General features: G+C 38.8%; 1 protein-coding gene across 1 annotated transcript; it reads left to right on the top strand.

The window, feature by feature from the left end:
* Nucleotides 1–9373: 9373 nt before the first annotated feature.
* Nucleotides 9374–10734, top strand: LOC120530545 (gamma-crystallin M2-like). Its single transcript, XM_039754973.1, has 3 exons — nucleotides 9374–9440; nucleotides 9534–9776; nucleotides 10462–10734. Exons 1-3 carry the CDS (start codon nucleotides 9432–9434, stop codon nucleotides 10732–10734), a joined length of 525 nt encoding a protein of 174 aa, XP_039610907.1. The 5' UTR covers nucleotides 9374–9431.
* Nucleotides 10735–15801: the final 5067 nt, after the last annotated feature.

The raw sequence follows: 15801 nt of genomic DNA on the forward strand, positions 1-15801 counted from the left end.
CGCCGGAAGGGGAGTGGATTCACTAAGCCGCCGACAAGTAAGACACTTATGGCGCACGCAGGGAGGAGCCATGCCCACCAACTCCAAGACCATTGGATACGACAACTTGCAGAGCCACGCCCACCAACTCGGACGCGATGACATAGAAAGAACGGCGTCATTTATATTTGTCTGTTGTAGAGGCCTCATGTACAGTACAGGCCAAAAGTTTGGACACACCTCCTCATTCAATGTGTTTTCTTTATTTTCATGACCATTTACATTGGTAGATTCTCACTGAAGGCATCAAAACTATGAATGAACACATGTGGAGTTATGTAGTTAAACAAAAAAGGTGAAATAACTGAAAACATGTTTTATATTCTAGTTTCTTCAAAATAGCCACCATGGCAGGAGAAGGCGCAATGACGGTCCTCCAGTTTTCAGTCACGGATGATTGTGTGATGGTTCGTTCCATGCATTGTTACAATGTTGCTTTTCTTGCTGAAATATTACATTACCGATTTTTCAAATGTTAATTTTCTCCCTGTGCTTAAAAATCATTAAAAAACCGGCCTGATTATGTGGCGTATGGTACGCCGCGGGTTGGCTAGTAAACAAATAAAATGCATGGTATAGCACACTAGGAAAGGAAAATAAAGTGTCGAAATGACACAAGTCTCCATAAGACTGATTCAAGATGGTGTTGCTTCTGGAAATAATTGTTCTGGTTGGTGGAAACAATATATGCTGTTAGAGGAATCATGTTGGTCTGTGTTTTTTTTGTTTATGAGTTTTGAACTGACAGCTTCCATTTGAATTGTTCCTGTCTTCACAAAAATAAAACAGATTTTTTCAGAGACCTGGACACACCTTCTTTCTTGTGCACGTCTGTGACCCACACATCATTTTATTTTAGTATATCTATACATATAAAGGAGAGTTGGGATCCGAGAGACTGTTTGTGTGTTTGTGGAGGGATGGAAATTTAAGGCTGGTGGGGGAGTCACGTGATCATCTCCCCTCCCATTCACCTCATTTCATTCACTTCATTTCTCTCCGAGCTGAGCTCCACAGCTGATGCGATCTTGCCGTTCTTTTTCTTTAGTGTTTACTCCTCTCTCCTTTACTGATTTACTGTTTACTAGACGCAGTACTTACTGAATAGTATTTTTTCCTTTAGTGTTTCTACTTAGTGTTTCTAAGGCCTTGTTCACACGGGCGTTAAAATTGAGCGTTTTTTTTTTGCGTTCGTAGCGTCCGGTGAGCGCAGATCAAGCTCCGAGTGTTTTCTACACGTAGGAGTCAATGAGAGTGTTCACACGGGCTTTGGTGATGTGCATTTGTCCGGCAGCGCGTTTATACGGCATCAAAAAAACGTTGCATGCAGCTTTTTCTTGGCGTTCAAAACCCAACGAACGCAAGGAAACCGCTTCTAGTTTGTTTTCTGCGCGTTTATTTTACGCTTCGGAGGACCGGATATTTTTATGTTTTCATATACAACATATATATTTTCATATTGCTTATTTTATTTTATTGTCTCATGTAATTTGTAATCCATGAACCTATTAATTTATGTTCTAATATAATATTTTATAACGATTATGTAGGGGGGGGCAATCCATGGCGGGGGCATTTCAGTGCATAACACTGGTGTAAGCGCACACTCAACTACTGTTTCCTTACCTCAAAGTGACAAGTAGTCTCTCTTCGGGGCTAACACCAAGTCGCATATTGGTTGATCGGCGTGCAATGTGGCATTGCACCAGCTGCAGCAGACAATCAAAAGTGGAAACCTACATCCGACAGTAATTAAAAAACTTGCACGGAAATTTTCGCATTTCTTCATAAAGCACAAAAAAACTTTCTTTAACCCGACGTTGTGCAGTCAGAGGATGAACCCAGTACCGGCGGCGATTTTTTCTCTCCCTACGCCAGATACGAGTATTTTTAAAACAAGAAGATTAATATCTAAAATAGCAAAATGGTCCATATTGAAAGGAGGCACCTCAAATAAAACGACAAGGGCTTTCATATCCAGTTCCCGACACTGCCTTCACAGGTTAACACACAAACTACAATCTGGGCTGCAGGCTGGCGTTAGACAGAGACAAACGAACGCCGGTGTAGAAGTCAATCAATCGCCACCACAAAATGCAACATAAACGTCTAGGACATTCAGAGCAAGTTCGTTTATCCAAAAACTTAACGCCCGTGTGAACAAGGCCTTAGTGTTTAGTAGACGCGGTGTGCCGGTGTTCCCAGTGGTGTTGCGGTTTACTGTTACTTTCTGCTTCGTTTTTGTACTTTAGTGTTTAGTAGACTTTTACTTTATCTCATTTACTGTTGTTCCCAGCGGTGTTGCCATTTTCCCCGTTTCTATTTTTTATGTAGCATGTTCACGAATTAGTTATAGAGAAAATGTATATATTTTGGCTCCAGGAGGACAAACCAAAAATGTTGTATATAAAGAAGCTCTATAAGTCGCATGTAGATACATAATTATTCCAACTACAGCGACTGCAGCGAAGCGCACGAGGTCTGCTAGTATATATATACTGTGATGCATGAGTTGCTGTCCTGCACCCAAAAAACAGCAAGCATATCATTATCCATTATCAGGCATTCTGCTTTGGCTCCCTTCTTCAGTTCAAGAACATATAGTCCTCCTCGTCAGGTTGGTCCCATGGCTGCAAATCAGGTCATCCTGGAGTAGTACAGACAGAAAAGAAAACGCAGGCCAGGTCAGTGGCCAGATTAAAGTACTCCCCGTATCAACCCTTGGTTGACAGACACGTTGTGCGGTGGGGCTTCATATTTGTAGATTTTTCGGTAATGCGGTGAACCTGCCGTTATCTCATGGTGGCCAGACAACCCTTGACGGACATATCATTATATGCTGTATATTGTCACACATGTACTGTAGATCTGAGGATCAAATTATTGACTCATTCAATACCTTGGCATGAACCCCAGAAACTGAGGCCTCATGGTGTACAAGATGGCTCTAAAGTCTGCTTCTCTATTTGCTGTCCCCTAACTTTTCCCTGCCTTTTATCCTCCAGACCAATGCTTTGGACACCAGCCTTGGAGCCGTGTTGAGTCGAATTTTGAAGGAGCCGAACACCCCATAATGTGCCAGAGCTGGACTTTGACAAGTGGTATGCAGATATTAAACAGGAGTCCCTCTTGATCAAGTGGGCAATGACCAAACTCTAATACTACCTCTAGGGAAGAGAGTTCACCTTGGTGACAGACCACACACCCTTCCAGTGATGATGCATGCTCAAGAACTCTTACCCTTGAGTTATCTAATGGTTCCTGAGCTTCCAACTCTTCAGATTCACCATCCAGAACAGACAGGGGTCCTTCCATGCCAATGTTAATGCCCTTTCGCGAAACCACAACCTTTCAGTTAGATCCACCCAACCCCTGGATGCTGGGCTGGGGAGGATATGGGCTGGTGTTTCACACATCCAAGTCTGAGGACCATCCCAGGACAAGAGGTGGTACTGTCACTAACAGTATCTTCTCTTTCTGTTCCAACAGCACAAGGAATACACCCAGTGAGGACAACTGACTCTGCCCCTTCTTGTGGGAGGATTAATATTCAAGGTGCTCCCAGAAGGCATTTGTCTTATTTGTACAAAAGCTCAGATGTAAACAGAGCTGCACTCCAGACCTGACAACCAGCTTAAAGAAGGAATAGTAGCCCTATATTTTGTTTGTTTGCACCATGAAGTGCTATTTTTGTTGTGTTTCTCTTTTTTAATTAAATGGAGCAAACCATTTGGAACCCTATCATTTATTTTGGATGCCATGTCATACCTTGCATAACCACAATATGTACATACAGAAATACTTACAAATACATCTATCTATCTATCTATCTATCTATCTATCTATCTATCTATCTATCTATCTATCTATCTATCTATCTATCTGAGTGCTTTGAAAATGGACACTAATCCTCAATAAAGAGATCCAATCTTCCAACAAAACTTTATATAAAATGTATATAAAATTTGTGTGGCCTCACATGAAGGGGATCATGGGTTTGTGTCCCAGGTCCACCCTGCATGGAAGTAGCTTTGAGTAGTGAGAAAATTATTATTATTATTATTATTATTATTATTATTATTATTATTATCCATCCATCCATTATCCAACCTGCTATATCCTAACTACAGGGTCACAGGGGTCTGCTGTAGCCAAACACAGACAACACAGGGTGCAAGACAGGAAACAAAACCCTGGGTGCCAGCCCGCTGCAGGGCACACATACATACACACCCACACACTAGGGACAATTTAGGATTGCCAATGCACCTAACCTGCATGTCTTTGGACTGTGGGAGGAAACCGGAGCACCCAGAGGAAACCCATGCAAACATGGGGAGAACATGCAAACTCCACGCAGAGAGGACCTGTGAAGCGAACCTGGGTCTCCTAACTACGAGGCAGCAGCGCCACCGTGCCACCCATTATTATTATTATTATTATTATTATTATTATTATTATTATTATATACTGTATAGTCACACATTTGTACTTTAAATTGATACGCGCAATTCCACACTGAGCCACAGATGGGCGCTGTCACTTACTTCTCTCCCTCTTGTGTCTTCAGTCGTGAAGACAGATGACATCATTTCCACCCATCCTGTGCAAATTGCCTTTTTCTCCCTGGCAGATATTTAAGCAGGTAAACAGTTGTATGTTTCTTTGGCAAAAAGACCTGCCATTAAATGGGGCTCACCCAGTGGTGCCCATCCTTTTTTATGCCTCCCTTTGCATTTTATATAGGTTATATACACACAGTGTTTTTATTTGATTGACTGTTTAGAACCTTTGTGACCTTGTGGATAGAAATTGTCCACAAATCTACCGCTATGAATTTGTATATTCTTGTACCCTCTGCCAGAAGGAAGGCGTGAGATAAAGCTGCTATACAGGATGGCTGAGATCTTCAATGGCAGCAACTGTTATGTCCTGAACAGAAGGCAGCTGGTTACTGTTATTATTATTTTGTGTCATCTTCATCATACTTTACAGTGCATTATGTTCTTTTGCCAAGCAGGTGCAATAGTACCACAATGTGAAACAGCCAGTTAGAATTGGCACAGCCATAAACCTGTAGGAACCATTAAGAACAGATGGAGAAATCTGGACTTTCTTCAGACATTTTTTTAAATAAAGTTGTCAGTGAGCCAGGAATATACAGTAAGTAACAAGCTGGTTAAGTTTGCAGGTGATAACAAGATAGGTGGATTAGCAGATCTTCCGTACAGAAGGACTTGGACAACATAGACAAAATAAAGGTTTGGGCAAATTTGTGGCAGATGAAATTTAATGTCAGTAAATGTAAAGTATTACAAGAAGGACGTAAAAATGTTAGGTTTGCATACACAATAGGAGATCTGAAAATTGAGAGTACACCTTATGAGAAGGAGTTAGGAGTCATAGTGGACTCTAAGCTATCAACTTCCAGACAGTGTTCAGAAGCCATTAAGAATGCAAACAGAATGTTAGCTTATATAGCACGATGTGTGGAGTACAAGTCCAAGGAGGTTATGCTCAACCTTTATAATGCACTGGTGAGGCCTCATCTTGAGTACTGTGTGCAGTTTTGGTCTCCAGGCTACAAAAATGGCATATCAACACTAGAAAAGGTCTTGAGAAGAGCAACTAGGCTAATTCCAGGACTACAGGGGATGAATTATGAAAAAAGATTAAAAGAGCTGAGCCTTTTTAGTTTAAGCAAAAGACGATTAAGAGGTGACATGACTGAAGTGTGCCAAATTATGAAGGGAATTAGTACAGTGGATCGAGACTTTTATTATAAAATGAGTTCATAAAGAACACAGGGACACAGTTGGAAACTTATTAAGGGTAAATTTCACACAAACATTAGGAAGTGTTTCTTTACACGGAGAACAAGAGATACTTGGAATAAGCTACCAAGTAATGTGGTAGACAGTAAGACTTTAGGGACTTTCAAAATTCAAAGAATTAAGTGGATAGGACTGGCAAGATTTGTTGGGCTAAATGGCCTGTTCTCATTCTAAAATTCTAATTGTACTGTGCCCACTTCAATATCAAGAAATTAAAAGCTGCCCAGCCCTCTTCTTCTGCTTTCTGTGGTCTATAACCAGGTCCTTGGTTTTGTGGATATTAAGGATAAGATAGTTGTCCTGGCACCACTTCATCAGAAGACAGACTTCTTCTGTGCAATCCACTTCAACATTGTTGTTGATCAGTGATATAATGGTGGTGTCATCAGCATATATAATGATGGAGTTGGAGCTGTGATTGGCCATACTTAAGAATGTTTTTTAAAGGTGTGCATGTTACATTAACTGGAAACTCTAAATTGACCCGTGGAATAGTGGATATGTGGAATAGTATCAGTGTGAGAGTCCCCTGACAGCCCATTCCATGGAAGATTACTGTATTACCTCCAATACAGGAAGGAAATGCTGAGGTTCCCGAAAGGATTCATAACATGAGATATCTGTAAAGAGGAGGAAAGGCATGAGCCATCAAAGACCTGTTTAAGATATTAAGAGCAAGACAAACAGCTACAGGAACTAAAAAGAACAGACAATACTATGGTGACAAAACTGTTGGTTTAGCTTATGCATCCTGCATCAACAATGAACGCTATTGTGAAGTAACCCCAGAGGAAGACAGGAATAGTTCAATCAATCAGTCTTTATTCAATCACAGATGAGTACATGGATTCATGCTTTGCAAAGCAGAAGAGCAAAGTTCCCCTGTTTCACTCGACTTTTAATATTCATTTTCCTCCTTCCCCTTAACTTATGAAACAGCATCTAAGCATTTCATCTTATTTTATGCAAATTAGCCAACCGTTTCATTTTTGTGTACATATCAAGAGGGGCCCCAAAGAAGAAAAGGTCATCTTTCCTGTGTCTAACAGACACATTCCTAAAGAGGGACGTTATCCTAGGTCAGCTTACTGCACCCTGTCTTATGACAGACGCCTGTATGAATAACCTGTCGTTATAACAAAACAGCTTTTAACCCTTGATGGTTTGCAAGCAGTTAAATTTTCTTTCACACTATGTAAGGGTTCATTAAGGAACGGGGTATTAATCAGATGTGATGATTCTTTATATGCATGGAGTGTTGCTGCTTTTATCCTGGATCTGAGAAAGCTGCACAAAAAAACAGGTAATCAGCCATCATCTTTCCTTAAACTACTAGAGGAGAATAATGAGGATAGCAAGAACACTTCACAAGATATTGATTAGTTTAGATGACACCAAAGGCATATCTATGAATCTGTTCTTTGCTTTCAGAACACGTTATTTATAGAAAAGGGTTTCAGGCAATACGAATTTTTTAAATACACTGGACACCAGACAGAAGCCATTTCCGGTCTGGAATGCAGGTGATAAACACACTTACTAGTATGTATTGTAATTATTTATTACTTGGGAGGCTATTGCATTCAAAAAGATATGATCTTAACTTGTAAACTGTTCTGGTCAGCATAAAGTACACTCACCATAACAATAACATATTAGACTTGAGTTGATCACTCTGGTAGGCAAAATATGTACTACCCCTCAAAAGTAACACAATGTAAATAAAAAATGACCACATTGAGAGGGATGGTCCATCCAGTGCTGAATGTAAGGGGGTTGTCTTGAAGATTCAGTTCTTTAAGGGCAAGTAAACATTCTGGTGGGACAAGAACTCCCAAGGCACAAGTGTGAGTTCTAGCCTGGTGTCTCTGGAATAAATTTAGTCTACAGACATGATGATTCAAGGCCTTGGCTGGAAGTGGTTACAGAACTCCACTGAGTTTCCAGAGGATTATGGAATCTGGGGTAGGCAGGAATGCTGCTTGTGAAAGTCCAATAAATGGAAAGATGAGCTGTCTGAAGAATGAGAAAATAAAGGAGATAGACAGACTGTGAAGTAAGTGTTTACGCAGTAAAGAGAGCAAATGATCAATTCATATTGACAGAAGTTCATCAGCCATTATTTTGGTCTATTTTTATTTGCTGTTTGCGTTCTTGTGATGCTCACAACCTTGGCATTTCTTCCTTGAAATTGGATCATCGATTGTCTTGTACCAAGGCAGACCACGAGGACACATAACAGCAGAGGTTGGTGCAAAAGTGTGTTCTGCCATTTTATTTAACAAAATGGTATCCAAATCAACTTTCTCTTCAATAAAAAATCTCATAAAATGCAATGTTCTGCGAGGTAGATAAAAAGTCAAATAAATAACAATAAATACTCTTCATAAACCATGGATAAGACTGGACCAGAATTGTGTTTATATTCTGGTCCACTGCAATGTCTTTCTCAAGGTTGTCAATTTCTAGGCATGCTCTGTATGCCCAAAATACTGGCAAAAGCAGTCCTCCTACATTACTCTCATCCCTGTTGCCATTCCTCTGTGTCCACAGTGTCACACTGAGCCTGACTTTGTCTTCTTAATGCCTTAGCATCGGTGGGATCTCTAGCTGCCCCTCCTTAAACAACCGCCACCCCCCCACCCCCACATCCAGGTCACCATCTCTTGATGTCTACCAGGATGCTCCCAGCACCCTAGCGGGTTGGAAAATGACTGACTGACTAGTATATACCCATTCAATCAATTCTCCCAGGTTTGGATGGTATTTATTGTGATAGAACCCAGGACATCAGCAAACCCCAAACCCCTAAACACAATTACACCAAAAGTCCCAGGTTCAAATAATGGAAAGTTTTATTAACCACACCTCCTCAAAGTAAGACAAGCACACAAATGGTCCTTTCTCCACAATTCACCTCGCTTCTTCTTACCACTGCACTGGCCTCTTCCAGTTGAATGTTACTCTACGTCCTTCCAGCTCTGACTCACCTGGATAAGGGAGTGCAGTCCCTTTTATTATGGACTTCTTCTTTAGAAAGCTCTCATTAAAGTAACCTGTACAGTACTTACATGAAACCTGGAGATAATAGTAAATTAGGATGAGGTTTACTATGCAAGAAGGAATAGTTTTTGGCAGAATTTGAACAATAACCAAACAAAGCAGTGCACATGGAGCAGGGTGTTTTTAAGGGACACATTGCTTTCTGGTACATACCAGGACTAATGTTCCCTTAATATGTATTATTCCACCAAAAGATCAAAGAAACTGAATAACTGCTCATCCCATGAACAGTTATTCACTATAACAACGGTAAATTATTTTTCCATTTAAAACAATGTATTTTTAGTAGCACAAAGAAAGCGTGATGCCCTAAATGGTGACTCCTATTGCTCTGACTTTACAAATGGAAGTTCCCACCTGGTATTTTTTAACAAAACACAGCTGATTCATCAGGTCTGTACATTAGAATAACAAAACACTTTGTTTAGCTTTAAACTATAAAGGCTCGATGGACCAGTTGATGTTCAGTGTCAGTGTTGGCATTGAAACTACAAAATGGGCAAGGTGAGGCATACATTTTAACTTATGTGAATTGCAATAATGAAAAGTAAACTTTCTCTGTACTCACAATATTGTTTTTTTTTTCTTTGATTCCAGATAATTTTTTATGAAGACAGGAATTTCCAGGGCCGCTACTACGAATGTAGCAGCGACTGCACTGATTTGCACTCTTACTTCAGTCGCTGTAACTCCATCCGGGTGGAAAGCGGCTGCTGGGTGGTGTACGAGCGCCCCAACTACATGGGCTACCAGTACTTCCTGAAAAGGGGAGAGTATCCAGACTACCAGCGCTGGATGGGATTTAATGATTGTATCAGGTCCTGCCGTGCGATCCCTCAGGTACATTTTATAAATCTTATTATTACTGGACACTGTGCAGAATACCACATCTTTTAGTGTTTTATTTTCTATGTTCTTCATCCATAGACTCCAATTTCTTCTCACAATGAAACATATTGGACAGTTCATTCTAAAATTTCTGTGATAATGCTAAAGAACAAGTTAGCTAAACTGGTAGATTACAGTAGACTGTGTTGAATTAGCAACTAAGAGTCTGCATATCTCCTGCAGAAATGTCTAGTTAGAATTTGATTTTTCAAAGGTGTACTAAATGAAGTTTAAAGTAATGGATTTCAAACTGAAAAGTAAAAATAAAACTGGTATATTTATGTAATATACCAAAATACAGGAACAATTGTCTAGGCAGAAGTAATTAATAAGGCTAACAGGGTATTGAATTAAGTAGCAATAAAATAGCAAATGCCAGGAAAGCTGTGGAACTAACTTGTGAAGTCTCACTTGGTATAAAGCATAGGTTGGATGGCAGCTGTTAATTTTTAAACCATTTATTTAATAAGAACACATAGACACAAAAAAAGGTGATGAATGATAAACATCACAAAAATAAATCACAGAAAATAGAAGGTAATGGAACAAGTTACCAAGTAAATGTAAAAAATGGATGAAATGTATAATAAGATCCTTTCACTTAGCTCTGTAATTCCTCTTTTTTTTTTCTTCACAGTACAGAGGATCATACCGCATGAAGGTTTATGAGCGGGAGAACTTTGGTGGTCAGATGATGGAGTTCATGGATGACTGTGAGTCTGTCCAGGACCGCTTTAGATATCCAGATATTCACTCCTGCCATGTGGACGGCTACTGGATCATGTATGAGCAGCCCCACTACAGAGGACGCCAGTACTTCTTGAGGCCTGGAGAGTACAGGAGATACAGTGACTGGGGAAGCATGAACCCTAGGATTGGCTCCTTCAGGCGTATCATGGATATCTGCTGAATCTTTTGTCATTAAAGTTTGAAAGTGATCATTCAAAAATAAATTTATTTTAATGCATTACCTGGCCTTTGACAATTTCCTTCAGAGAGAGATAAAAAACTATAATGTCAATGGTCACAGATAGCTCGGATTATGACACGATTGTCAACATAGTAACGGTTTCATACCAGCAAGCATATAACAGTGCAATGGTGTTGTCTTCACTACAGTTCTGAGCAAGACTAGGCAGCCTGGGTTACAATTGTTCTTTCATAGCTCAGCCATTTAACTAGCCAGAATTTTTCATATTATGATCAATTCCACTTGGGCTCCAACCAAGACTGATATCAAACCAAGCTCAACCTTAGTAATTCCAGTGATTATGCAACATTAATAAATTGATGATCACCTGAAGATCTAAACATATGTTATAATTGTTTTCTTCTTAGAAAACAATCAAAAAGTGAAGAATTAATTTATTCATTTTCCTCCACTGCTCCAAAACCAAGTCACGGGGGCAGCAGCCCTAGCAGTGAGGCCCGTGCGTCCCTTTCCCCAGCCATATTTGCCAGCTCATGCTGTGGGATCCTAAAGTCAATCCCAGGGCATCTGAGAGATATAATCCTCCCAGTGAGCCTTGGGTCTTCTCTAGGGTCTCCTCTCAGCTGGTCATCCCCATATAACCTCCACAGGATAGCGTCCAGGAGGTATTCATATCAGATGCCCAAACCTCCTCAATTGGCTCTACTCCCTGCCTCTCCCAAATGTCTGTGCTTCTCACCCAATCTCTAAGACAGGGAGAGCCCGGCCACCCTGCACAGAAATCTAATTTGGGTTGCTTGTACCCACAACCTCATTCTTTCAGTCATTACCTAAAGATCATGACCATAGGTGAGGGTAGGGTCATTGATCAACTTGTAAATTAAGAGCTTCACCTTCTGACTCAGCATAGTTAAAAAGTGAAGAATGATATTGAAAACCCAGCTTCACTGGTAATGCCTACAAACCAGACAGTGTAAAACAAGGACTGAGCCAGGAAGCATTGACTTAAGGAGTCCACTACTACAGATATTGGTTAGATCTTCTTTTTTGAGTTACATTAGCCAGTTAATAGTGATAAGGGGTACATAAATGGACTACCCCACATACAGAGAAGAGCACACAGAATCAGAAAATGTCAGATTCACAACCATTATAAGGTCATTAAGCTTTACAAGTAAATACAACATCAAGAAAAAGAAGACGTTTTGTTGCTTATCCACAGTCATTTAAGATAAGGAAAAGATTAATGCAGAATAGCCAAAGATTCACATGCTTTGGTGTTTTCCCACATCTCAAAGATGAGCTTGTGAATTGGCGACTCTAAAGTCAGTTAGGTGTTGGTGTGTGTGAGTGCACCCTGTGATATACTTGGGCTCTGATGGGGTAGACCTCACCTCCCTAAAATCCAGTACTTCATTTTAAGTAAAGCACCTTCACACTAACTTATAAAGTAAACTCTCTCAGTGGCTGAAGACTGTTTTAGTATAGCGTGGACTTGTCAACTAATGCCTATCGTGATCATGTTGCTTCCTCACATAATTTTTTCATAGATGTAGCAGGTTTGTTTTGTCAGTTAATTCCTGTTGTTGTCATTCTTTTGTTGTGGCATCGTGAAGTTGATGTGGCATCATCAGAGATGGACCATTTGTCAGACAGTTGTGTGATTCTGCTCTCATCGTTATCATCTGTCAGATGTGTGGTACAATTTAGTTTCATCTTTCAAAGCACACTTAATGCTATGCCACTACATCACACTTTGACCATCACTATTCTTCTTATTTACACACATCACACCCATTACATTCAATTTTCCTCCAGCTACTCTTAGCACTTTTAGTTGCTTTGCCACTATGTGAGAGATGAACGTGTTTATCAGTGAAAAGAATAAGGCAGCTTGTTCTTTTTTGTGCTGAAGACAATTTTTCAGTGGAAGCCAAAGTGGACGTTGGAACATTTTGTTAGGCATTCAGTGGCAACATAGCTTTAGATAATTGCACCTCATCCCCTTCCTCCAGCATTCAAGAATGAACTACGCTGTAGACAAGAAGTATAATCAACATTTGGTCAGCTTGCTTTCTGAATTTCATTTCATAAAAAGGGTTATTGAAAGATGAGTTCACATGAATGAGTCTCCAGAGTACAAAGGACAGCCAGCCTCTTTTGAGTAATGTGTTTATCCATCTTGTGTACCCCATTTCCTGTTTTCTTTTATGTCAGTTTATAAGCAATCATCATAGTCCTATAATACATATCTAATGGACATGAACCCTATCTGCAGAGAAAAAGCAGGCAAAAAATCCTTAGTAGCCTTATGGAATTGTCTAATTGATTATTTGCATTGTCAGAGGCGAATAAAATACATTAATTCATTGATTAACATCAATTAGACCAAATCTATTCTTCCTTCTACTTCTTTTTTCATAAGTGGCCTGTGTGTACTGTACTGGTAATCCCTGTCTTTTTCTGTTTGATGACTACCAGCTTATGAGGAACTTTATCAGAAACTTTTTAAAATTTTGAGGTAATTTTAATATTTTAGCCTCCTTTACAATTAAATGGTTTTGTTGCTTTTTATTAAAGCATGTAATCATTTAAATCCATGCTGAGAGTACCCATCTGCTAAATAACTTTATGTTACTGTGGTAAGCGCATTACACACATAAAAGAGTCAAAAACAATTGCCACAAGTGGAAATGAAGGTCTATCTGGAGAGACAGAAAAAGAAATAAGTAAACAAAATTAGGGAAATGGAGATAAGGGAATACACTGGTTTTATCATATTATTAATGTGAAACTTTCTTGCCTGAAAGAAGGTATCCCTTCACATATTTTTGTTCCTGGTCATAAAAAGGAAACATTTTCTTAAAAGGTTTTTATACCAAATCATGACTACTCTGTTCCTGTTTTTAATTCAGTGGTATGAATTCTGAGCAATGAAACTGAGCTGAATTGTGATTACTCATTTACTATTTTGTTCTAAAGGTAAACATTTTTTGAAATATGATTGCAGAGATATCTATGTTTAGTGGAGAATGAAATCTTTGAGGTGAAGATTTGTATTTTCATGTTTTCTTTTTGATTTATCTAAAGGTGTTTTCACACTTACAGTCTCCTTTTATTGAACAGAAACAATTTATCCTGGGAAAAATCATCATTTTAGAATGTAACAAAAAAAGGTTGAGGGAGGGCAAAAAGATTTGGAGCACCTGTATGCAAAGCATGTATATTTGATGAGAAAAGAAAATAACAAAATGACTGTTAGCTGAAATATATTTCCAGATATGACTCTAGTAGTAGATTGACTACAGATGGTGATGGAGCCAGTTAAGATGCCAGTGGGAAGGAAGAGGTGGGTCCAGCTGATCGGAAACCGGATGTGATCTCATGGCTCGTCTCACTGTCAATTATCAGAACTCCAAATGAAAAAAGAGGCAAGACATTATCTGACAATACCGATCCCTGGTTAGGGCTGGAATTACAGTCAAATGAGCCCTTAGGTTGTTTCCCAATCACACATGCATGACAGAGTCTATGTGCACAGTCACATTTACAATAATTTGGTGGATTTTTTTTTTACAAAATACACCTTTGTGAAATAATGTCTATTATCTCACACTCTGATTATCTAGGCAACTACACAGATAATGGCAATTTCTGGTGAGGGCATACAGTGGTGTGTTTCAGTTTCATTTTACAGTATGATCTTGCATATTAACTCTTCTGTAGCTTACTGTGTACAGCTTCCCTACAGATTTTATTTTTTCTCCAGCCGTCTGGAGTTTTTTTTGTTTTTTCTGTCCCCCCTGGCCATTGAACCTTACTCTTATTCGATGTTAATGTTGATTTATTTTTTTATAATTATGTCTTTCATTTTTCTATTCTTTAATATGTAAAGCACTTTGAGCTACTGTTTGTATGAAAATGTGCTATATAAATAAATGTTGTTGTTGTTGTTGTTGTGTATGCATCAAATCTATTTATTTATCTCAAATCACATCCACTGTCTTCAAACATTTCTTATTAATTTCATTTGGAGTGTTTCATTGACATTTACTACATAGTATCAAAGTTACTGTGCCTCAAGTGTCAGGATTATTACCAAAGTGTAATCACATTTGAGAGGATGCCCCAATTCCACACATCGCTCTTACAATATAAGATTAAGGGTTTTGATCATCAGTCGCACAAGCTACTGCTATTCAATTTCTTGCCTCATCTGTATGTGGTTTGATCGACCTAAGTACCAGTGAATATCCTTTTATTTAAGACTAGCAGAATACCCGCGCTTCGCAGCGGAGATGTAGTGTGTTAAAGAAGGTACGAAAAAGAAAAGGAAAAATTTTAAAAATAACGTAACATGATTGTTAATGTAATTGTTTTGTCACTGTTATGAGTGTCGCTGTGATATATATATATATATATATATATATATATATATAGCAAAATACCCGAGCTTCGCAGCGATGTCATGTGTTAAAGAAGTTATGAAAAAGAAAAGGAAACATTTTAAATATAATGTAACATGATTGTCAAAGTAATTGTTTTGTGTATTTGGTGGCAGCGTCACGAAGTTGTTTTCTGTAGCTGCATCATAAAATGTACCACAACGTCTGACACGCCTCCTTTTTACTGTTTTCTCACAGCTTGGATTGCTGCTGTCATATATATATATACACACACACACACACACACACACACACACACACACACACACACACACATACATATATATATATATATATATACACATACATATCTTCATATCTACATATCTATATACATATCTACATATACACATATATATATACATACCTATCTAAATCATATATACACACATACAAATTATATGTATGTATGTATGTGTGTGTGTGTGTGTGTGTGTGTGTATATATATATATATATATAATCTAGATAGGGGTGTGTGTGTATATATATATATACACATACATACATATATATACACATACATATACTTGTGTGTATGTTTGTATGTGTCTATATGTGTGTGTATAGCTTTGGTCACTGAGTGCAAGGGAAAAATAATAA

The sequence above is a fragment of the Polypterus senegalus genome, chromosome 6 (assembly GCF_016835505.1).
Source record: "Polypterus senegalus isolate Bchr_013 chromosome 6, ASM1683550v1, whole genome shotgun sequence".
NCBI lineage: Eukaryota > Metazoa > Chordata > Cladistia > Polypteriformes > Polypteridae > Polypterus > Polypterus senegalus.

Excerpts from the sequence above, each read along its gene's own strand:
- LOC120530545 (XM_039754973.1), top strand. Across the intron at positions 9,777-10,461 it reads CCTGCCGTGCGATCCCTCAG|TACAGAGGATCATACCGCAT; the intron begins GTACATTTTATA and ends TTTTCTTCACAG.